The 23,401-nt window shown below is 42.4% G+C and overlaps 1 protein-coding gene across 7 annotated transcripts in view; it reads right to left on the reverse strand.

Annotated features, from left to right (window-relative positions):
* Positions 1-5,488: 5,488 nt before the first annotated feature.
* Positions 5,489-23,401, reverse strand: part of PARP6 (poly(ADP-ribose) polymerase family member 6) — a 31,603-nt gene continuing 13,690 nt past the window's right edge. For 2 of the 7 annotated variants that reach the window (XM_045848626.1, XM_045848625.1), the window contains exons 10-24: positions 22,875-23,085; positions 22,154-22,207; positions 20,486-20,581; positions 19,780-19,872; positions 18,284-18,409; positions 17,072-17,137; positions 16,107-16,174; positions 14,581-14,629; positions 14,226-14,338; positions 13,232-13,304; positions 12,459-12,528; positions 6,891-6,970; positions 6,419-6,482; positions 6,166-6,250; positions 5,489-5,849 (exon numbers count right to left, since the gene is read on the reverse strand). In XM_045848626.1, coding sequence (XP_045704582.1) covers positions 5,747-5,849; positions 6,166-6,250; positions 6,419-6,482; positions 6,891-6,970; positions 12,459-12,528; positions 13,232-13,304; positions 14,226-14,338; positions 14,581-14,629; positions 16,107-16,174; positions 17,072-17,137; positions 18,284-18,409; positions 19,780-19,872; positions 20,486-20,581; positions 22,154-22,207; positions 22,875-23,085 — 1,351 coding nt within the window. In that variant the 3' untranslated portion in view covers positions 5,489-5,746. Of the gene's footprint in view, positions 5,850-6,165; positions 6,251-6,418; positions 6,483-6,890; positions 6,971-12,458; positions 12,529-13,231; positions 13,305-14,225; positions 14,339-14,580; positions 14,630-16,106; positions 16,175-17,071; positions 17,138-18,283; positions 18,410-19,779; positions 19,873-20,485; positions 20,582-22,153; positions 22,208-22,874; positions 23,086-23,401 lie in introns of those variants that run through there. The other 5 variants (XM_045848629.1, XM_045848628.1, XM_045848627.1 and 2 more) reach the window with 5 other exon arrangements.

The following is a 23,401-nucleotide window of genomic DNA, read 5'->3' on the forward strand; positions in this document are numbered from 1 at the left end:
GAAGTTGCTAGAGAAAAAAAAGGCCATGCTCCACCAAGGAGAATCATATTTCTTCCTATCCAGAGAAAGAGGAATGGCATAAAATGGCCCTCTCTGGCCCCTGAGCTAAGGATAAAATAAGTACAGTGGTGGACAATACTTGAAGAATGGTGGTCAGATAGGGGCAATGATCTGGTCAATGCTGTACTATGTTGCATTTCAAAGCTCTAAATCTAGATGTATTTCCAAGATTGAAATGTGCACCTATTAAACTGGAGAGTTGGTGGCAAACTATTGCCTTTTGGTTACAGATATTCATTATCCAACAGTTACAAAAATGCTGTCCAGGAAACTCGGGCAGAGACAAATCCAGCATATCCTAGCTCACATTAGACGCATAATGAAAATTTGTTATATTGAGTTTAAGGTGACTGTCATTTTGCTGGAAAGCAGTGTAGTGTAGAAGAAAGCTTAGGTTCCATCGTATCTTAGTTCCAATTCCACTCACTAGCTGTGTGACTCTATCCTCTGATTTAATGTGTGAGGAGTCCATTTCCTTAAAAGTAAACTGAAGATAATTCCCACTTTGTAGGGTGGGGTTTAATCAGATGATGGGTGTGAATGAGTATAGCACAGTGCCCAATAAGCACCCTCCTCCCTTGGGAGTTGACTAGTCCTGAGGGGTGTCCTTGTGACTGGAGCCTGGACATCTCCCTGAATCCAGGTAATCTAGGTAACTTTCTATTGGCCATCCTCCTGAATCTTCACTCCCTTGACTCAGCAACAAGTAACCACAGGACTACAGGAAACTGGAAAGCTAAGAAACGACAGACTGTCCTAGAGACCAGGCTCCTCACCCCAGAGCCAGCCCTTCCACAGTGCTCAGTGATCTGGCAGGATAGTAGGGGTAGCTGCTAGGTTCACTGGACAGGGGCATGAGTGCAGATGTAGATTGTTGTGTTACCTGTTTGGATTCTGGGCCACAGAACCAAGAACCTGGAGTTTAATGATTTAACTCTTGAAGGCCATTTGGAATCCCTGGTGGGGTAGGTCTGTCAGCAAAGATACTGGACCCAATCTTAGAGCCCAAAGACAAGCTTTGGCCCTGGTTACAGGCTTTACTGTTATGTGACCTCTTGGCCTCTGGCTGAAACAACAGTGTTATTTCTCTTAGGACAATATGAATTTCCAGGGCAGCGCATAGGCCCTGAATATCAGGTTTAAAGCACAAGTGCTTGTTACTTTGGACTTTATACATATGGCCTTTCCAGAGTCAGACCAAGTAGACTTACGTTTATTCTATGCCTTCCTTCAGGTTCTCAAGATCTCTTCAGGCCTACCAGAGTGGCACAAAATCTTAATTCCAGAGTTCCCTCCAGAAAAATTCTAGATGGAAGAGAAAGTTGGCTTTTTGGAGTTAAGGATAAAGAGAGAACAGGTTGCTGAGGAAAGGGAAGGTTTCACGGAGGAAGAGACGGAAGGCTGGTTAGGGTAGAGATGAGTAGTGGAAGGCCATTCCAGGGGAAAGGAACAGTAAAGAATGTTTTCTGAATTTAACTGTGTATCTAGGTACCCCCTCTTGAAGAAATGCCCCATCAGGACTTAGAAGCCAGAGGGAAGAAGCAGAAGGCCTGCCTCAGCCAAGATGTCCTGGTCAGCATAGGGAACCTCGAGCTGTCTTCATCCAGCCAGGACTGCTAGGGCTCACAGGACCGCCCTCCTCGGGGCTGGGTAATCCTGCCCACGAAACCGCTCCTTTGGAGGCCCTGTGCTCTCTGCCTTTTTCCTACAAGTGTAGCCAGAGCTCGAGCTCCCCAAGATGCAGATGGGAGCAGATCCCATATCCAAAAAGTAATCAGGATTTGGGAGACCAGGAAAGGCATTAGAGAACAATGAATCAAGTGTCCCCTTCCCCAGGAAGCCCTCCTGCTGCAGTTCAGTCCAAGCCTGCTTTACCTGGGCACCATGCTTCTAGTATCCACCTCCCTACTCACTGGCTACCTGCTGCCCTGACCCCACTTATCCCAATGATGACAGCTAGCACTAAGGAGACCTTGGTCTCTCTCTTAGATAAAATGATTTTGGTGGGCAATACTTTAACTTAGGGTAGCATCTTTGGTCTCATTGCAGGGGGGTTCTGAAATATTTATGTAAAGTCCTATACTCCAGAGAGAATGGTGCCCCTTCAAATGAATTGAAGCCTCCTTTATTCCTACCCCTTCTGGGAGGAGGGCTCTGGGGGAATTCTGTCACCGATGAATATTCCTTCCCACCACTCTCAAGTTGGGCCCAGAAGCTGAGACATCTTCCAAACCTCCATCTCAGAATACATCCTGTGAGAAGCTATTAAGTAACCTAGTTATGACTCAGCACCAAACACTTCCCTTCTTCTCCCCACTGGCCAGAATGAAAGGCAAAATCAAGCAGGAGGCTCCTCCCCTTTGAATGGCTACATCCTCACCACAAACTGAGTCATGGCCACACCCTACACAGATGGAAAATTACCATCACAGGGAAGGAAAAAGTTAGACTCCCAGGGTTTTTGAGTTCTCAATCCAGAAATCACAGTCATCTACCCTCCACCTGGAACTAATTGAAAATAGTTCTTTTCCTGTCCCTGGCCCTAGCCCAGGGGTGTCAAACTCATTTTCACAGGGGGCCACATCAGCCTCGTGGGAGCCTTCAAAAGGCAGAAATAATTTTAGGACTGTATAAATGTAACTACTCCTGGCCCTGCCTGGTATAGCTCAGTGGAGTCAGCGTGGGCCTGCGAACTAAAGGGTTGCCGGTTCAATTCCCAGTCAGGGTACATGCCTGGATTGCAAGCCAGGTCCCCAGTTGGAGACACGTGAGTGGCAACCACATATTGGTATTTTTTTCCCTCTCTCCTTCTTCTCCTCTCTCTAAATAAATAAAATAAATGTAACTACTCCTTAACTGTTTAGGAGTTGAAATTACATTCGGACCTTTGAAGGCAACTGTGAGGCTGATGTAGCCCCCCGTGAAAGACACCCCTGCCCTAGCCCTAAGCATGAGCAGGTCTCAGTGAGTAGGGCTGCTGAGCCCAGGACTATACGAAGGGTAGGAGGCCACTCTGGGCAGTATTTGTAACAGCCTTGGCCTCTGGCTTTCAGACATCTCAGATTCAGAGTCCCGTTACTTTTACAAGGAAAACTATAGAAGGGGGTTCAGTAAGTCCTCAATGTCTTCGGTAGCTTTCTATGACTTTAAGTGAAACATGCAACTAGATCAATTTTACCATAGGCTAGTTGATATAAACAAGAATTAAATTCCATTAATGTTATAAAGACATGTTACTTGAGGACCTGCTGTATTTAACTTCTTTACCATTTTTTGGCATTAAAAAAGGACCATCATCATGCGTATGTTCTAAAAAAAATGTGACATCCATGAGACTAGCTCAGGTGTTTGAGTTTTTCTGGTAATAGACCCTATGTTCATTACTTCTGTTTCCATCATTTACTTGTACTTACTATGTTATCTGCCACTGATCAAAGGAAAATTATAAGAAATGCTTACATCTGAGAAAAATCTACTGACAATTTCTGAAATAGAGCAAAAATGTTACACCATTTGAGTAGTCAAGCATCTAGGTCCAGCTGCTGGAACACTAGTGGGAGCGGTGTGAGAGCCTCCGGGGAGGTGAAAGATGACTCAGAGCTCAGGCCCTGGAGCGGGCAGATCTGGTTAAAGCCAGCATTACCACTAACCAGCTGTGAGGCCTTAGACACATTAAAATCTCGAGAGAAAACCTATCTTCTAGCTTTTGTTGTCAAGACTAAATGAAAAGATTTGTAAAACTTGAAAGGCTACCTAGTATAGAACCAGAACAGCAGTTCTGGAGTCAGTCATTCACGAGCTGCGGAACATGGGCAAATCCCTCATTCTCTGTGCCTCTGTTTTCTCATCTACAAAAAGGGAATAATGGCACCTACTTACTACATTATCAGTTTATTGTGAGAATTGTATTATTCAATACATGTAGAGAGCTTATAATAATGCCAAGCACATAGTAAGCCAAAGTATTAGCAAAGTATTAAATTGATTAGCATAATGCATAGCACCTACCAAGTAAAAAACTAAAAGATGTTAGCTATCCCTGGTCCTGAACATCAATTAGGGTAGGTTCCCTGATGGAGTCATTTACTTAGTGAAGAGGATTTCTGCTAGATCTTAAAGCTGAATGGGAAGAGAGCCTTAAGAGACTTGCAGAGTCACAATACAGTAGTCTTGAACAAGAACAGGTACAGAAGTTAAAGAAACAGCTCCTAGAGGGATGGACCTTAAGAATGGTACTTCGAACTGAAGGCAAGTCAGCAACTACAAAGCAGGTAAGGAACCCAGGCAAAGAAGGTTATCTCCAAAGTAGGGTGAAGGTAATGACAGAAAACAGCTGATGTAGCACAGGCTTTGTAAATCAAGAAGATGTAACAATTAACCTATACAAGCAGACCTTTTTTTTTTTAAAAGAAATGAATTTATTGGGAGGCAGACCTCCTTTTATTGCACGTTGCTTTATTGCAATTCACAGATGTTGCATTTTTTACAAATTGAAGTCAATACCCTCAACAGCAAAAAGTTACGACTTGCTCCATTGTGCTACTTGCTTTACAGCAATGGTCTGGAATGGAACCTGTTCTATCTCCAAGGTGTGCCTGTACTCAAAAACTCAGGCTTGTTTAAATGCTTTCATTAAAAAAAAAATTTCTGTGCTTATGTTCCTGTTTTCTTCATTAATATTTCAAACTATTTGGCAAAGTCCAACCTCTTTCTTACAGCTAACTTTGGGTTTTAGGTATTGTACATGGAGCACAACCTGAAAGGCCAGCAGAGGTTGGCAGTGGGAATTTCAAAAGGGAGATAGATTTCACTGAAACAATTAGATCTAGAAATGGCTGTTCTCCCTCACCTTGCTGGCTGGCCTTGGAGAATCTGGGTTTTGTTTCATTATGGGAGGCTGCATTTCCTTAGGATCTTTTTATAGATTTCCAGTTAGAGACAGACCCAACTTCCTATACCTCCAGTTCACTCCCCACCTCCCTATCCCAAAGAAGTAGCTGGGGGGAGGAGAGTAAGGACCCAGCCCCTCTGAGGTACAGAGCAAGGAAGAATGGATAGGTTTTCGTGAAGAAAGCAGAGGTCCTAATGTGATCTCATTTCCAGAGGTAGAAAATCCGAGCTAATTTGCCTCAATGGCCCTTTTAAATCTTGAGAAACATAATCATTGGTGTTGGATTCTAAATCCATCTCAGTTTGTGTCATTTGCATAACTGTTAATTTCCCTTCTTAATCTAACCCACTGATTAAAATGTTGACAGATCTGTAGTACACTACACTAGATGAACTCAGCTTTGACTCCTCTCAACTTAAATAGCCCCAACCCTCATGATACTCCACTCGTCCCAGCCCCACCCCCATTTGGGGGCTTGGGGTAGATGCTGGTCCAAAGCCAGTCAGTCCACAGCGATCATATCCAGTCCACAGCACCTTCCATTTTATTGTTTTATTTACAAACAGGGTAAAGTCAACTGGGAAAATCAGGGACAGGGGATCAGTCTGGTCCATCCAAATGTGGAGTGGTTCCTGGGTCAATCTCCACCGTGAAGGCTGCCTCTTCTAGTCTCTTCCTGCCCCTTGATAATGGCCCCTTGATTTCTCAGGGCAGCCTTGCCTGCTCCTCCTGAGTCCTTTAGTAAGGGCAGATCGATCCTGGGGGAACAGGGGTGGTACGAGGGCTGGGGCCCCCTCAGTTTGTGTAAACCTGAGTTCCGATCACACGCATGATTTCCTTCTGTATCTTGGGGTCCTGAGTATTAATGTTGGCATCGCCCACCTGACCATCCTCATATCTGCCAAAGATAGGGCAAGGGTGAGCACAAGAAAGAGAATAATATCAGAAATAATGTCAACTGGTAGAACTGTATTTGGAGGTGGGCTATCCCATCCCAGAAGTAAGAACCCTTTTTTGGATCTCCTTAGGGAGGAAGAGATTCAACTTATCTGGTTTCCTCTAAACAGACCCTGATCTATAGGCATTCCCAGCTTCCAAGATGAAAATCCCAGTGCCAGCTGCATTCAGGTAGCCACAGGCAAGTCTCAAGTAACAGAAACAGACTCTCCAGTAGTCAGACACCAGCACACCCCCAAGTACCCTCCTAGACTTACACAAAGAAGAACCGTGTGCAGACATGGTCGGACACAGGGCACACCCAGATGTTCCCATGCTTCTGGAGGTCTTTCGATGTAATCACTGAGAAGAAGGGGCCAGAAGTTACAAATATAATGTTTAGGTCAGAGTCCAGGCAGGGGAGGGAAGACGTGATGTTCCATCATCACCCTTGGCTGGATTGTGTGCCATATCTGCACCAAAAAGAAAGGTTGGGGACCCAGAAAAACAGGGGCTGGGTGAGCTACCTACCTTCACAAAGTGCTATACAGTTTAGATTCCGACTCTGCAGGAACCTCGACTGAATGGATCGGGTCTGGAAGAGAAAGAAAGCAGAGCCAGGTAAACTATTATCGTTTTCCCTATAGAAGCTGATTAGCTGGTGATAGGTAGGGATCAGGGATATCCTGGGCTCCCAGCCAGCAACCCCCCTATATGCACATACATTTTCCTTTCCCACAACCAGTCTGAATGAGTCCACAGCTTCCACCTTTACATTTTCATGTCACTGCATTTTTCCATAAACTCAGTCTCTACTTTCATCATTGTGACTGAGGCCACTTATTACTCTGGGAGTGTGTTCATCTTAGAATGCAGTTGATTACTTCAAATGATCTTCAAACTACCTACCACCCCCACCATTGTTTCCCCATCCATCTCTGTAGCCAAAACTGATCCCAGGAGAAGGGTCTTGCCTCACTGGAGCAGGGCCAACCAATAATACCTGGGGGATGGTATTCATCCTGTTATATCTCTGGACCAGCTCATCCTTGGAGGGCATCCTGTGCTGTCCTTTTCCCATTCCTGTCACGGAACAACAAACAGGAATTCATTTATCTATTCCTTAATCAAACATTTACTCAAGTGCCTACTAGGTGCCAGGCACTGAGCTAGACACTTGTCAATACAGCAGTGAATAAAACAAACAAGATACCTTTCCTCACAAAATTTAGTCTGGCGGAGAGTACAGACAAAGAGCAAGCAATTGTGACACAGTATGTAAGTGCTGTGATGGGGAGAATAGAGAGCACTGTGTGAGCCAGAGGCAGAGAAGGAACCTAGCTTAGGGGTTTGAAGAAGGCTTCCTGGTGACAGCCTAGCTGAGAACTCTAAGATTGGGAAGATGTAGTTATATGAAGAACAGGCAGTGGTAGCAGGATATAGAAGGCCTGAAGGAAAAAGCAGCACGCCTTAGTTTGTATGGAGCATGGTCAATGGCAGAGGAGTGGCGAGAGATGATGTCTAAAAGGTGAGCTACGATCAGGTAAAGCAGGCCTTGTAGGCTATGTGAAGGCACCTAGGGTTTATCCTGAGAACATCAGGGAATCACCGAAGGGTTCAAAGATAGGGGAATAACACATGAAATGAGACAAGAATGAGGGCCTAAGAAAGTGTGGCATTAACACTTCGGATCAAATGCCAGGCTGAGTGAACAGTGTAAAGAAGAAAGCAGAGCAGGTTAGATATGCTCTAATCTCAAAGTTACATAAAATACTGTGACTCCAGTCATTCAAGAGAAAAGGAAGAAAGCATAGCAGTTAGGTAATAAATGATTTTCCACAGATAACCACATGGCAAAAACCTTGAGGAATACTGCTTGCTTTGGAAAGTCTTCCCACACTGTAGGGAGTGGTGCCAATTCCATCCAGATTCCACCTATCTAAATCCATAAATCCTCCCCCATCCTTAGTCCCCAGTAAATAGTCCTGTTTAAGACATTTGTAGACTCATTCTGGATTTTTCTTATTTAGATATAAAACAGTGCTTGTGTGCCCCTACTCCCAACTCCTTCTGGCTTGTGATTAGGACTTCAGTCTCTATGCTCAGCTTTACCACAGGCCCAGCCTTCTCACAGCCTTGTGTGTGTATGAGACTGAGAGGAAGATGAAGGAGATGGAAAATGATGCTATCATTACAGGCCATAAGCAGGGTGTTTATCAACCACTCCATCCTGGAACTTTCTATATTATTACTAACTTTACTCTGCCTCAATTTTTGGTCTTTTTATAGCCATGTTGTAGCTGTGGGGATGATAACCACTGGACTGATGTTCTTCACTGCTCTGGCTGTCAATTCTTCATGCACTCACACTAAAGCCTCACGACAGGTTTATGGCCTGAACAAAACTGAGGCAACGATAGCTTCAAGGCCTGAACTGCTAATTTCTTCCCCCTACGGACATTCACTGCCCGTTTCCACCTTCTCCATTACCCTGAACTCGGTTTAGCTGTGCATTCCAAACATGACCTCCTCCAACCTGGGTATTTCAGTGCAAGATTCTGAGTGAAATTCTCATTCAGGTTCTACCCCAGAGGATAGGAAAGAACAATCTGATTTCTATAGCTGCTCTTAGAGATGGCCCTTACTTGTCCTGTCCAAATTCTGTTGTGCACTGCCCTATCCACACTACCCCAAGTGATCTTTAGTCAGTTTCCCCAAACTAGACCCTAAGAACATGATGGCTAGAAATCCCTGGATATTTATGTCCAGAGTATATACTTACTACATATCTCTAAACAAATGGAATTCACCACCTCCTTTCTCATTGGCCCTCATTTTAACAAGCATAATACTCTGGCCAAATCAGTGGAGGCTTCGCCAGTCAAAGAGATGCTCTCTACACTGCTCCCAGAAGGCATCCAATGCCACTGGGCTACCTTGAGGAAGATCAGAGAAAAGGAGACCAGAATAAGGTTGAAGAACACATGTAAGAAGATAAAGCTGACCAAATGCTAGAGTAACTATAGTTAAGTTAGACAGCTGCACACATTCTACCTACTGTCTTAGAGACTCAAATACCTATAAGGTCCCTTAGGTGTTTGAGTCAGTCCAATACAATAGTAAGAACATTGTTCTAGAACTTAGGAGATCTGGATTTCAGTCTTAGCTTTGCTACTCACAGCTGTGAGACCCCAAAGTCATTTAACTTCTCTGAGTTTCAGCTTTTTAATTTATATAATACGGGATTGGACAAGATGATCTATAACTCTAATAAAATCCTATGGAGAAGAGCAGTATCATAACATGATGTTTTTCAGTAATCAGTAAAGTGACAAAAAAATATAAGAAGTCGGTGTAGATTCCTGGCTCCACCCAATAACTAATGGTATTTAGCCGCTTAGTGGTAAACAAAGGCCAGTGACAGAGGGAGAAAATAGACAGGAAGAAAGAATTTTGTGGGCACTGAGAATGGGGAGAATTTCACCATTTGGAAAATAATAAGAGCTTTATAAGAGGCAAGCTTGGGCTGGGACAAAGACAAAAATTGAGGAACCCATACAAAGAAGCCAGAAAGACTACACCAACCCCACTCTACTTTAGACCCCAGGCACACAGAATGAGACCCATGCACACATTCAATAAACATTTATTGGGCCCTTACCCTGTGTGGATTAACCCCAACGTTTGGTTCATGCACACTGTTGGTTATTTAATAGGACAAAGAATACCTGAGAACTAAAGCCAAGAACTAAACATTACCAGTGACTTACGTTTAACTACACGCTCTTACCCTATCCCACTTATCTGCCTTCCTTTGGAAGGTAACCAACATCCTGAAATTTCTTTAGTTTTATCACACACACACCCACACACACCCCTAATGTTTAATTTTGTTTGCTTTTGAACAATATAAAAAAAGCAGTGCATACTAGTCTTCTGGGCTTGCCTTTAAAAAAAAAAGTTGATTTTTAGAGAGAGGGGAAGGAAGGAAGAAGAGACACATCGATCGCAGAAAGAAACATCAATCAGCTGCCTCTCGTGTGTGCCCCGACCAGGGACTGAATACGCAGCCCCAACCAGGAATTGAACTGGAGACCTTTCAATCTGCAGGACAATGCCCAACCAACTGAGCCACATCAGTCATGCTTAGGCTTGTCTTTTTTCACTACGATTTTTCCATGTTGTTAAATGCCATTGTTCATTCATTTTCATCACTGAATAATAATCATAAGGATATATTAAAATATATTTATCCATTCTCCTGATGATGAGCATTTGAGTTGTTTCCAATATTTCTTGTGGCAAACAGTAACAGCACTGCTTTGAACATCCGTGTACACACCTTCGGGTGCACATATGCAGGAGTGAAAATGCTGGGTCACTGGGATAAAATTCAGCTTCAATTTAACATCAGGCGATTATATCAATTTATACCCCATAAGCAATAAAAAAGATCCTGATGATATACAACCTCTGGTATAATCAGATATATTATTAGGTTTCTTAATTTTTGCTAATCCATTATGGGTGCTAAAATGGTAAGTCATTTTTGTCGTGACTTTACTTCCTAATACTGGTTGAGCATTTCTTCAGTGACAAATCTGTTCATATCACCTGACTACTTTTTCTTATTGATTTTTTATTGTCTTTTTCTTACTGATTTATAAGAGTTTTTAAAATATATTTTTATTACTAATCTTTTGTGGTTATGTGTATTGCAAATATCTTGTTTTGTATTTTTTAGTTTTAACAGTCAAATATACCAATCTTTTATGATGTATAATTCTATCTTTTTCTATTATCTGGATGATTTTGTATACAACTGTGTAATAATCTGTCCCTTGAAACTCCGGTTTAAAAACTGACTTTAAAACTGAGCTCGGTGAGTTTTTTGGGTTGTGTGTGTGTGCATACGGGGAGGAAGGGGTGTACATAAAAGTTTAAACTACTATTTCAAAAAAAACTACTATTTCAATGCATTGTATGGTTTTAGGGCTATTAAGGCTTTTTATTTTTTCTTGATTCAGTTTTTAGTTATATTTTGCTAGGAATTTATCCATTTTGTCAAAGTTTTCAAAGTACTGGAATAGAGCTGACAAAACTCTCCCATTAACTTTTTAAATTTTGCTATTATCTGTAATTATGTTCCCTTTTTCATTCATCCAATTATGTTCTTTATCTTCTTAGTCTATCCAGCTTTGTGTGTTTTTTTTTTGTTTTTAGTCTTAAAAAAATCAACTTTTTAAAAATTATTTTATTTTGCCCTGGCTGGTGAATAGGCCAGTAGGGGGCATGCAAGAGGCAACCACACATTGATGTTTCTCTCCTTTCTCCCTCCCTTCCCCTGTCTCTAAACATAAATATGTAACATTAAAAAAAAATTAATGTATTTTAATTTTTGTTAAAGATTTCATTTATTTATTTTTAGAAAGAGGGGAAGGGAGGGAGAAAAAAGAAACATCCATGTGTGAGATACATTGATCAGCTGCCTCTCACACTCCACCAGGTGGGGACCTGGTCTGCAACCCAGGCATGTGCCCTGACTGGGAATTGAACTGACAACCTTTCAGTTTGTAGGCTGGCACTCAATCCACTGAGTCACACTAGGTAGGGCAAGAATCGACTTTTTGGCTTTTGGGTTCTCTCTATTGTAATTTTTTTTACTTGGTTGATTTGGGTTCTTACCTATATTATCTCTTCTATGTTTGGTTTATTCTGTTGTTAGAGACTTTTCTAGTTCTGATCCTCTGGGCTTAAGTTTTCTAATCTTTATAATAGTTATGATTACTGGAAGATACGAAAAAATAATCTATAAAAACTCTAGCACTGTCACCTTCATGTGGTAGGCATGCAAATAAATCGTGGCTCTCCTTTATGTGCAGAGACCAGAAAAAGAACAAAAGAAGGCAGGAAAGAAATTAAGATATGAACATGGAACACTGAGAGAATTCTAAGTCAGAATCACATTGTGAGCAGGACAAATCTAGACTGATCTCCCGAGTAGAATCTGAACTTCCTTCATGCCTTATCTTGGGAATAAAATGCTTTTTCTTGCGTTGACTAATGCAAGTGACTAATATCATAGTACATAATTAAATACAGTTGAAGAGATTGGTAATAGGGAGAAGAACAAGTGTCCAGAAATGTAAGCCAATGGAAAAGACTCTAGCTTTCAAGTGTATTCACACATAAACTCACATGCATATGTGTGCACACACAATTTATAATGACGGGCTATTGCCAACACCACAGATGTGGTCTACAAAAAACCTAGTTTCATTTCCCAGTTATTCTCTAACCAATTCCCAGGGCCATGCCTCTGTAATGAATAGAACCATCCCCATGGAGAAAAGGATTACCCAAGAGAAAGGGAGATAAATGGCCTCACCTTGTGAAGAATCCAAATTTCCAATGAAATAAAGTTGAGAAAGACAGACTATATCCATGATTGGGGAGAGAGGTGACACAGACCAAGTATCCATGATGGAGGAGGAAGAGACAGCACAGATCATGTATTCGCAAACTGGATGCAATATAAATAGAGTCAAGATGGCCAGAGAGTATTTCTTACCTGAGTATCCAAAGGAAATACTGGAGATGGGGCTCAGGTAGATGCCTTTGCCATAGGCTGCTCCATGCAGCTTGCAGGGAAACACCAGGGTGAGCAATATGAGCCTGGGCCCTCCCATGGCTGTATATTAGGCAGCCACAAGGCTTATCTAGTCCCCTGTACCTCCACTATCTCTCTCATTCAGATAACTCTAGGCACCTAATATCAAAAAGCTGATTGGCTGAAAAATTGATGCAGGTTAATCCCGTTGTCTATGAAATACTAGATATTAAAGCCTTGGAGAGTAAGGAATAGCAGATCTACTGAGTCAGTCCCTCAGAATCCATGCTTCTGTCCCTAGGTCTTGGTACATATGCATATTCTAAAAAAAGGAACTACAGAACAGGTAGTCGGGAGGTAGGACAATAACTGTTCCTTAGAGTCTCACAGGGCAAAGAAATAAGCCTCCTATATCAACTCTCTGAAGGAACCATCACACATATTGAAAAGTTCTCATAGCTTAATTCATCTAATGGCTGCAATCAGCAATTCATATGCCTGCTTACAGCTACATTCCCATTCCAAACACCACCAAAAAACAGCCTGGGGTAAAATACACACCAGCCACTTTCATTCTATACAAACAGTTCCAACTTCCTCCCTAGTGAAGTCACATGGCAGGCTAGATTTGAGGATGCTGAGGAAAAAACCGCTGAATACTCTAAAGCAGACTTCCCCAAAACTGAGTGGGGCAGAAAAGGCGTAAGAGAAAGAAAAAAGGGTCACAGCCTCACCTGCAGTTTGGTGTAGGATGCATTCACCAGCCCATTGCGCAGAATCGAATGCCAATTCTCAATGTGGGACCCACTGTAAGGCAGGGTAGAATACATGTCTCCTTACAGTGAGCTTCCCAGGAACACTTCCAAGACTGCACCTCCCACCCACTCTCACCCATACAGATCATGAAGATGGACACAAATATCTAGCAACAGACATGCACATGGACAGAGTCACAGGCATGCAAGATGTGTGTGTGTCGCTAACTCCTGTATTTTAATTTCCAGTCCCACTCTCTCTTCTGCATTTTAGCAAGTCCCTTCATAAATCCTCAACTACTGATTCAGTATTCTCATTGGCCTATTTTCCTATATTTCAAATTAAATTCTCAAACTCAAACTTATCGCTGAATCCAAATATGGCTTCCAATTCTGAATTCATGTCTATTTTGAGAAAAGTGTACCATCACTCCCTTTGCATCACCTTTAATACGCCTTTCTTTCTCTCTCTCCTCCCACAATTAGGCACCAATTGCTGATATCCTCAAAGTAGCTTTCAAATCTAATCCTTCCAGTCAGTGTCTTCAGCCATCTTTTTATATGTAAATGTCATTTCTCCTCAACTAACAGTAATGATCACATCATATGCATCTTTTTTTAATCCTCACCCGAGGACATTTTTTTCATCGCTTTGTATAGAGGAAGGGAGAGAAACATTGATGCAAGCAAGAGAATACATCGATCTGTTGCCTCCTGCATGTGCCCGGACTAGGGATCATATACACCTGGACTGGGGATTGAACCTGCAACCTTCCAGCTATGGGACAAAGGGCTCATATGTATCTTTTTAATCCTCTACAATACCTACCACAATAGCACTTAATAACTAATTGTTGATTGACTGATTGGTCGATGGACACAGGTAACACAAACTCATTCATCTCTAGTGAACTTGCTCTCCCATCACATTACACTATTTGTTGTCCTCCTCCCCGACCTCCACACTCCTTACTGGAAGGCAAAAGTGCTGCCATAGAGCTTCTTGGCGGTCCGGAACCGTGCCTCCTTGGCAGGAGGGCTGCTCAGCAGGAGGAACTGGTGTGAGGTGTGCATGAACTTCAGCTGCTGCCCAGGGTGGGGGTGGGGTCAGAAAAACAGAGCAGAAATGGAGATCAGGGAGGGAAAGGTTGGGGATAAGGAGCAAATCAGTTTGCCTTGACCCCAAATAAGGGAAACATGCTTAGGCCCAAAGACTACCATTGATGGACAGAGGCAACCAGGCAAGTCCACCAGTGCGGTTGGCTGGTTTGGAGCCCTCTCTGTCTCTCATCAGAAGTTTAGAGTTTGAAGGGGGAAAGATCACTTACCCTGCTGAGAGGTAGTTTGACAATGTGTGACCTGTTGCTAGAGATGATCCTAGGACAAAACAGAGAAAAGGGGAAAGGAGAGAACCAATGTGTGGTTAGGCCATCCCGAACAAAGCAGCTGCCTTGCTGTGCCTCTCAAAGAACAAGCAAGAATTCCAGAGTTGTCTGAATCCTGTGAAATTTCCAGGTCACACTTTGGATATTCTCTTGGGTAGTAATGCTTGTATATAAAAATGTAAAAGGAAAGCTAGTTACTGGTAGTTAGATAATGGATGAAAAAAGAGAGAGGGGTGGGAGGTGAGCTGCTGCATCTAGGGAGAAAAAAGAACAAAAGAAAGAGCACAAGAGGTCAGCTAAAAAATTAGAAGGGAGGGTCTGTATTAGGGTGGTGACACTCATCTGTGAGATTTAGAAACTCAGAACTAGGCTCAGGAGTTATCCCACCTGAGCTCAGAGGAAGCCTGATGGCTCTTAAGGATGGCAAAGAATGGATAAAAAGTTACTGTTTAGGCTGGAGAAAGAAACAGAAGAAACTAGAACAAAATTCCTGAGGATTCAGGGGTAGACTGGGCTGTGGGTAGGCAGAACTCAGAGGACAGGAGAGAACAAAGGCATAAATAAAACACTGAAGCCTCAGCAAAGGAGCATTATCTCCTACAGTGGATGATTTGGTTTTTTTAAAGCTTTCACCCATGTACTTGTGATGCCACCCTAGAGGACCTATGCCTGGTCATCCCTCATGCTAACAGAGAGCATGCTGCACTTAGAAAGTACTGCTGTCAAAGGCTGACTATGAAGAAAGGGAAAAACTATGTCAAGAAAATAGAACAGAAGTCCTGACCGGTGTGGTTTAGTGGGTTGGGTGTGGTCCTGCAAACCAAAAGGTCACAGGTTCCATTCCCAGTCAGGGTACATGCCTGGGTTGTGGGCCAGGTCCCTGGTTGCTTGTGGGTGAGGGAGAAGCAACCAATCGATGTTTCTCCCACACATCAGTGTTTCTCTCCCTTTCTTTCTCCCCAACCCCTCTAAAAAAATAAAAAAGAAAACAGAACAGAAATCAAGATCAGAGAGGGATGGTGGGGACTGAGGGCAACAGAGAATGGTCAGAATCTTTGCTAGAAGGTAAAAATAGTGCCTCAAGGCTCTGGACAGTCTACCTAAACAGGGTGGACCTCAAGACAGGGAAAGGGAGTAGAAAGAGGAGATATACCTCTCTGGATACACAGAAACTTATTTGAAATGAACAGTGTTAATTCCTACATGCAAGGAGCACTCAAAAACCTATAGGGAAATAAGAAACCCCTGAAGAGAAGTCAAGACGTTGCAGAATTTGTGGGCTCTCTGTAGGACCTGAGCTCTTGTCAAAGTCAGATATGTCAATGATAACCCCAAGAAAAAGCAGCCATGATATATACAACCTCGGGAAAGAAGAAAGAAGCTGAAACCGACTTGAAGAGAAGGTGCAGGCTCCGTGTCTAATACCATGTCCCTGCCCCACTCTGGGAAGAATTAACTTCTATCCATACCACTGCAGGAGAGGATGGGCCAGGGGATCCAGCTTGTCCATCTGCTTCTTGATTTCCAGATATGAGCCCTGTAAGACAACAGCCATAAGTTTAACTTCCTGGAGTGGTGGGAACCCTCCTACTTTCCACAGACTGACTATCAGGGCCCAGGGCAAAGTAGGCAGCAATGGCCACACAAAGGCAAGAGAAGATGGGGTTCCCACCCACAATGAGCCTGGGCAAACTGGGAACACTCATAAATAAATATGAAAATGACAGAAGATGCTTACAAAACAACATGCAGGTGGGTCTCCCTCATTTTATGCAATTCCTACAGCCTTACAAAGTTAATTGTATATTAAAAAATAAATAAAATCAATGTCCAGAAAGAATAAGCTAAGGAATCCTGTGATAAAACTTTACATAAAACAGAGTCCCTCTGGATACTCATCCCTCCTTGGTGTTTCTTATGTGTTAATCTGAACTGTAATATATAGGATTTGCTGAGAAGAGGCCCACCTGTAAATGAGCACAAATGAATGTCTATTCATGCAGAGACTGCAGACGAGGGGTGGGGAAGTCTGATGAGGGACAGCCTTGAGTCAAAGGACGGTCACTGCTCCATGTGGCTGCCCCACCCCTAGAAGGATAGAAGATGCAGGCCCCTGGGTCTAGTTCCTTAACTCCAAGGCCCCCCGCCACCTCAGCCTCCCAACCCTGGGCACAGGTCTTTCCCTCGCTTCTCTAATTTCTTAATAATTATGGGGAAAACATTAAATATGAACCACTTGTTAAGGAATCAGCAGCAAAGGTAAAGGTTGAAAGAGAAGAGTAACAGCACTAACAGCAGAACATGAGGGAAGACTAAGGAAAATACAGTAAGGAATCTGAGTAGCATCTCTAAATCTTCACTCCACTCCCATGAATTCCAAACAGAATATGACACTTGAGTGGCACAGGCAGGGGAGAGGTGAAGGGCAGAGTACCTGGGTCATCTCCCGGATGGACATCACACTATCCAGAGCTTTCTGAAGTCGCTCATAATTCTTCTTCTGTGGGGAATCAATGGAAAGAGAACCAGATGAAGAAATATGGAGAATAGTAAGATGTGATGAAAAGGAGGACCAGATGTACAAAAAATGTCTAGGCCCTAGGGAAATGGTGTAGCATGTCATGTGAAGAAAACAGATTTAATGTTGGGCAGTTCTGGAATCACATGCTAGTTCTTTTACCAGCTGAGAGTAATAGGGTAAGTTACTTAACCTCTTAGGACCCCAGTATCCCTGTGAATAAATGAAGATAAAAATTCCCACTACCCCAATATCAATATTTTGAAGTGTAAAGAACCTGGTATAGTATGTGATACACAGCAATGAGTAATAGCCAGGCACTGTGATGGTTAATTGCATCTATTTGATGGGTCCATGGAGTGCCCGACATTTGGTCAAATGTTGCTTTGGGGTGTGTCTTACATCAGAACACTGTGTAAAGCACACTGTTCCCCTCTAATTTGTGTGGGTCTCATCCAATCAGTCAAAGGCCTGAATAGAACAAAGAGGCCAAGTAAAAGGCTCCTGCTGCCTGACTTTCTAAAGCTGGGACATTGGTCTTTTCTTGTCTGTAAACTTGGAACTGGAGACTGCTAGCTTTTGGATTGGAACTTAAACAATTGGCTCTTCCTGAGCCTCCAGCTTGCTGACTGCTGATCCTGGGACTTCTTAGCCTTTGTTATCATATAAGCCAATTCATTATAATAATAGTTATGCTTCTGTGGGGAATGCTAACTAATGCAGTACTTTACTTATATTATCCCTCATTTTTATAACAATCCACAAGGGAAATAATCCCTTGTGCAGAAAAGGAAATCAAGGTTCATTAAGGTTAACTGACTTGCCTAACACCATTCAGCTAGGAAACAGCTGAGTCTCAAGTGGAGTCCAGGTCTGTTTGGCTCCAAAGTCTGTATTCTTCCCTTTCATGGCATAACAAATGTTAATTCTTTTCCCCTTCTGACAAACTCAGGTATTTATTTACTAAAACAGCCAAAGCTCAGGGTTCAAGAGTTGCCAAGAAACAAGTGTTTCATTTCTTCTGATTCTTAGTCCAAGATGTTGTTTAACTAGAATGACAGCCCATAGTCTCCCAGTCTTCTACTGTTTCTGCTCCTTAGCCCTAACTTTATTCCCAAGCAATTATACCTTAGGGTTAAAGGCCAGAGTCTTGGGATCAGTGGGGTCCACCACAGAGGGATAAGGCTCAAAGATGATGCTCTTTCTAGGGGACTCCAAAGCTGCCCTACACATGGCCACCAGCAGATCCACCACCTTAGGGGAAAGGAGAAAGGGTTCAGCAGAAGCTAAATGATTTTTTATAAATCCTTACCCAAGGATATTTTTTCATTGCTTTTTAGACAGAGAGGAAGGGAGAGAGAAAAACATCATGTCAGGGAGAAGCATCAATTGTTTGCCTCCCTCCTGCATGGACCGGGGATCGTCTCATGCGTAGACTAGAGACTGCACGTGCCCAGACCAGGAATGGAACTTGCAACCTAGGTACATGCCCTGACCAGAATCGAACTGCAATCTTTCAGTTACGGGGCACAATCCAAATGAGCCACACTGCCAGAGTGCTAAATGATTTCTCAGTGTTGTAAGTCACATAGTGTCCAGGATAGGTCTAACTTTTGGAGTCTCAGCATTTCTCCCTGCTCTTCTTTCTAAAAGCAAGTATGTTTATGGTTTTTGCATTAGAAAATATAAGCTCATTATAAATATTCAAGTAACAATGATTTAAAAAGTGCTTAAAGAAAAGATAAAATTTATCCCCCTGCCTCCAAACAAATCTCATTCCTTACAGATAAGCTGCTAAATTTGATGTATATCCTTCTAGATATTTTCTCTATGGAAATACTTATTTTATTAGATAGTCAATTTAAAAAAAAGAATTGCACTATACATACTGTTGTGTTTTTTAATGTTATAATATCCTTTTTTAAAAAAACGACTTATTTATTTTTAGAGAGAGGGGAAGGGAGGAAGAAAGAGAGGGAGAGAAACATTGATGTGAGAGAGATACATTGATGGGTTGCCCCTTTCACATACCCTGACTGGGGAATGAACTCAAAACCCAGGCATGTGCCCTAACTTGGGGACCTTTCATTTTGCAGGACGATGAAAGCCACACTGGTCAGGGCTTATATGTTACAATTTTCTATCCATAAATAATAGCTGTATAGTATTTCCACTGTAAGGACATACCATAATTTAACTGGATACCCTATAGATGCAGTTGTACCCATATTTGTTTGTTTGTTTTTACTATTACGAATAATACTATCTTTTTTTAATGATACATTTTATTTATTTATTTATTTATTAAGATTTTATTTTTTTATTTATTTTTAGGGAGGGAAGGCGGGGGGAGAGAGAGAGAGAGAGAGAGAGAGAGAGAGAGAAACATCAATGTGCGGTTGCTGGGGGTTATGGCCTGCAACCCAGGAATGTACCCTGGCTGGGAATCGAACCTGGGACACTTTGGTTCCCAGCCCACACTCAATCCACTGAGCTACGCCAGCCAGGGGAATAATACTATCTTGAACATCCTTACATGTGGATGCTTTTCTGGAGGTTAAGTTCAAAATAATGAAATTGCTGGGAATGACCCGGTTCTCCAGCAGCTTTTCCCTCTCCCATACCTCTGCTCCAGTGGCCACCTCCTCTGCAGCTCCAGACATGACGCCCAGTGTGTAGAAGGAGAAAACGCACAGTTCACGAGTGCAGACGGCTGGCTGAATGGACATATTAAACACACAGTGGTAGTAGGAGAGGTGCAGTAAAAGGCTGTTGTAGGGAGGGAGGGACAATCCTGACCATAGACAACTCTAGAATGAGGTAGGAATTTGGGGCCCTTTATGTCAAGAGAAAACTGTAAATAAGTAAAGTCTTAATTAAAATGCTTTACTGGTAAGTTTGAGAATTCATGCTGTCTCCTCTACGAAGCCTTCCATGACCTACCTAGGTAGCTATATGCTCTCCCTTCGGAGCATCACAACACCGCTCATATCCCTTCTATACACTTACAGTAAAGTATCTGTCTACTCATCTAGATTTGGAGTTCTTAAGGACAGCATCATATCCAATCATTTTGGTCAATATCTGATACCTATTTTTAAATGTTGGGTGGGGATTATATCTTCAAAAATATTCACACACCCGCATCCTTCCTAGCAGGACTATTGACATTTATTTAAGAAAAACCCATTATTTCTACAGTCTCAAAGAATAAGGACAGAATTTTACCTTTACCATAGACCCAGAAAGAAAGGAATAAAGGACAGATGAGAAGTAAAGGGGCCTTGGCTAAAGGGCAAAAGACAAGGGTCACAGAACAAGGGATCATACCTTGAGCATGGACCCATTCTGGAAGACATGCTGCTCATCACACACCACACAGTACTCATTCAATGTTGGAATCCTCTGCTCTGCATACTTCATGATCTAGGGAGAGAAGAGGTTCTACTCAGTCTCTTGGAAGTACAGGCCCAGATATGGGAACTAATTTGAGCTTCTTTTCAAGGTAGTCTCCTCCCTCTCAGTCCCAAGCCTACAACAGAATCTCTTCTTGGCCCTAAATTTAGTTAAACTAAATGGCCTGACTCTAGAGCTAAGACCAAATATGAAGGGTAAAAACAAGACCAGCCATGGTAAGACCAGTCTTGACCTAGGTTGAGACTCTCCTCTTTACTACTTACTACCACAAGTAACTTCAGACAAGTCAGTTAACCTAGGCCTTTGTTTTTTCATGTACAAAATTGAACATTATTCACCTCACATAAGTATTAAGAGTAATGAGATGATTTCTGTGAAAGTATTTTTAAACATTAACAGTAATCAGCTATTAACATTTAACATTAACATTAATCAAAGTATTAATATTAAACATTAATCAAACTGTTAACATTAGTTGTAGTAATTACAGATTGTCCCTCTGGGATAGATGAGTGTTGAGTCCATGATGAGATGGTGGGGGGGCCTGAGAAGGCATTTCAACCACCTAGAACAATCGGCCTATCAACTGATCACAACTACAGATACAACTCTGTGCTGGGAAGAGAGAACAAATCCAGAGCTCATGGAGCAATATCCTAAGGTATTTTTTTAAACATTGCCTTAACATGGCCTTTTCAACCAGATACACTCAGTGTATAAAACAAGTTGTTCCCATTTAATATTCTTTGGGGCTAGTAAAGGGACACACAAGGGCTTTTATTCATTCAGATTTACTGACTTCCTACTATGTACCCAGCTCAGTGAAAAGTCTCCTTGATTATGTAACAATATAAAAGACTGTCTTCTCAGACCCAGTACTCCAATAGGGAGGTGTGGTGCGTATACAAATTAATTACAATTCAATCTAGCATATGGTACATAACACATAAGTGCCATATAAAACCAAAAGCATCATGACAGCTCAGAGAGAGGAGCTAGAACTTCTAGCTAATTAATTAATATACATACTGGAGTAACAGAGAATATTTAATGGAAAAGGTGACACTGAGCCTTGACTCAGTGTCAGATATAGGGGAGGAATAGGCAGATATAGGGGAGGAAATCCAGTGGAAGAATGACAAGAACAAAAGTAACAGGGATGCAAAAATGAAAGCATGTCCAGGGAATAAAAAGGTTTAAAAAAGAAGAAATGACCAGTAGTGGCTGAGCAGTAAAAGAAGTCTACAAGGAAAACTGAAGAGTATTTGCGTGAGAATGTTGGGGATCATAAGCAAATCAGTCAATTACTTTCCTGTCTCAACAGCAAGGCATTTAAAACTTACAGTGCATCATTTGGCACTTGATCATAAGTGGTCTGTAAACATTCTTCCCAGTAATGCTGTAAGCTTCTTGAGGATGGGAACTATGCTTTTCTCCTATTCAATTAAAACTTAATATAGTTCTGGGAGCAGAGCAATTCAGGAAATATTTAATTGACTAAGGAGATAGGAGACATTAGGTGATCAAATGGGTCAGACAACAGGGGAAAGGCTTTGGAATGAAACTTTGAACTTGATTTACCTGGACAAGGAATCCATATTCCAGAGTGGGGATGTTCTTGCAGTGACCACTGACCTGATTAAGAGTAAAAAGACCCCATGAGCCTCCTATGAAGCTGGCACCTAGACAGACCTCACTCATGCCCATAAAGTAGCTAAGCCCTGGCTCCAATCAGCCTAAGTACTTCCAAAGCTGGAGAGACCTTTAGACATTTTTCCCAAGGATTCTTGAAAAGAGCTCACCTAGCCTTAACCTTAAAGGTGGGTGGACTAGGTTAGTATAGCAGCTGATTATCAAGTCTTAACCATAACCTAATAAAATCGTATGTGACATTTCATTGGGATGTCCAACCCGAGACTCTGCTTCATGGCCTACTCTCAGAGAAGCTTGCCAAACAGTTATTTATTTTTTTAAAGAGAGAAAAACATTGATTTGTTGTTCCAAATATTTATGCATTCATTCACTGATTTTTGTATGTGCCCTGACTAGGGATCAAACCTACAACCTTGGCATATTGGGATGATGCTATAACCAAATGAACTACCCGGCCAGAACACAAATAGTTCAGGTATAAGTTTTCAGCTATCACAAAATGTGTTCCATTCCACCTACTCATGCTACCTGCCCAGGTTTGATTTATGATGCCTAGAAAACCATACTCCCACCCCACTTTGATAAGCTATACTCTCACAATTCTACTCCCACCCTAGCACCCGAGTCAAACCCTCCCTAGCTCATGTACCAAAGGAGAGGTCCGTGCTGGGGGAGGGAAGCCCACGTGCTGGGAGCACAGGAGACCTGCCTGGGGGCTGGGTGGGTAGCCAAACACCTCCACTTTGGGGTTCTTCATGGTGCAGGAAATGGAACGGTTCATGAGGCGCCCAACCCGAAGCTCTGGTACAGCAAGTTTGCCTTTCAGCATGGAGTCCTGTATGATAGGGAAACTGGGAGACCTGGAGAGAGAGCAAGAAGTGGTGAAACTGGGGATTCGGTATGAGCCCTGGAAGATGCCTGGAGACAAGTGGGTCCTAGGCCAGCATGAGGGAAGTGACTGATTTGCCTAACACCAAAAAGAAGCCAAAAAGAACATATGAGGAAAATTCTATTGGATCTCACCACTGTTAAAACAAATACGTAGATCACACATCTGAGTTGATTTTTATGCCATTATCTGTGTGTTTTTCTGACTGGAACATGGAGGTTAGGCAGAGACCAAGCTTAGGTCACTCTATGGCATCTAAGCCAGGTATGGAATGCTCCCTTGAAAAG

Source organism: Phyllostomus hastatus, unplaced genomic scaffold (assembly GCF_019186645.2).
Source record: "Phyllostomus hastatus isolate PE091 unplaced genomic scaffold, TTU_PhHast_1.1 phas_contig_62, whole genome shotgun sequence".
NCBI classification, from domain to species: Eukaryota; Metazoa; Chordata; class Mammalia; order Chiroptera; family Phyllostomidae; genus Phyllostomus; species Phyllostomus hastatus.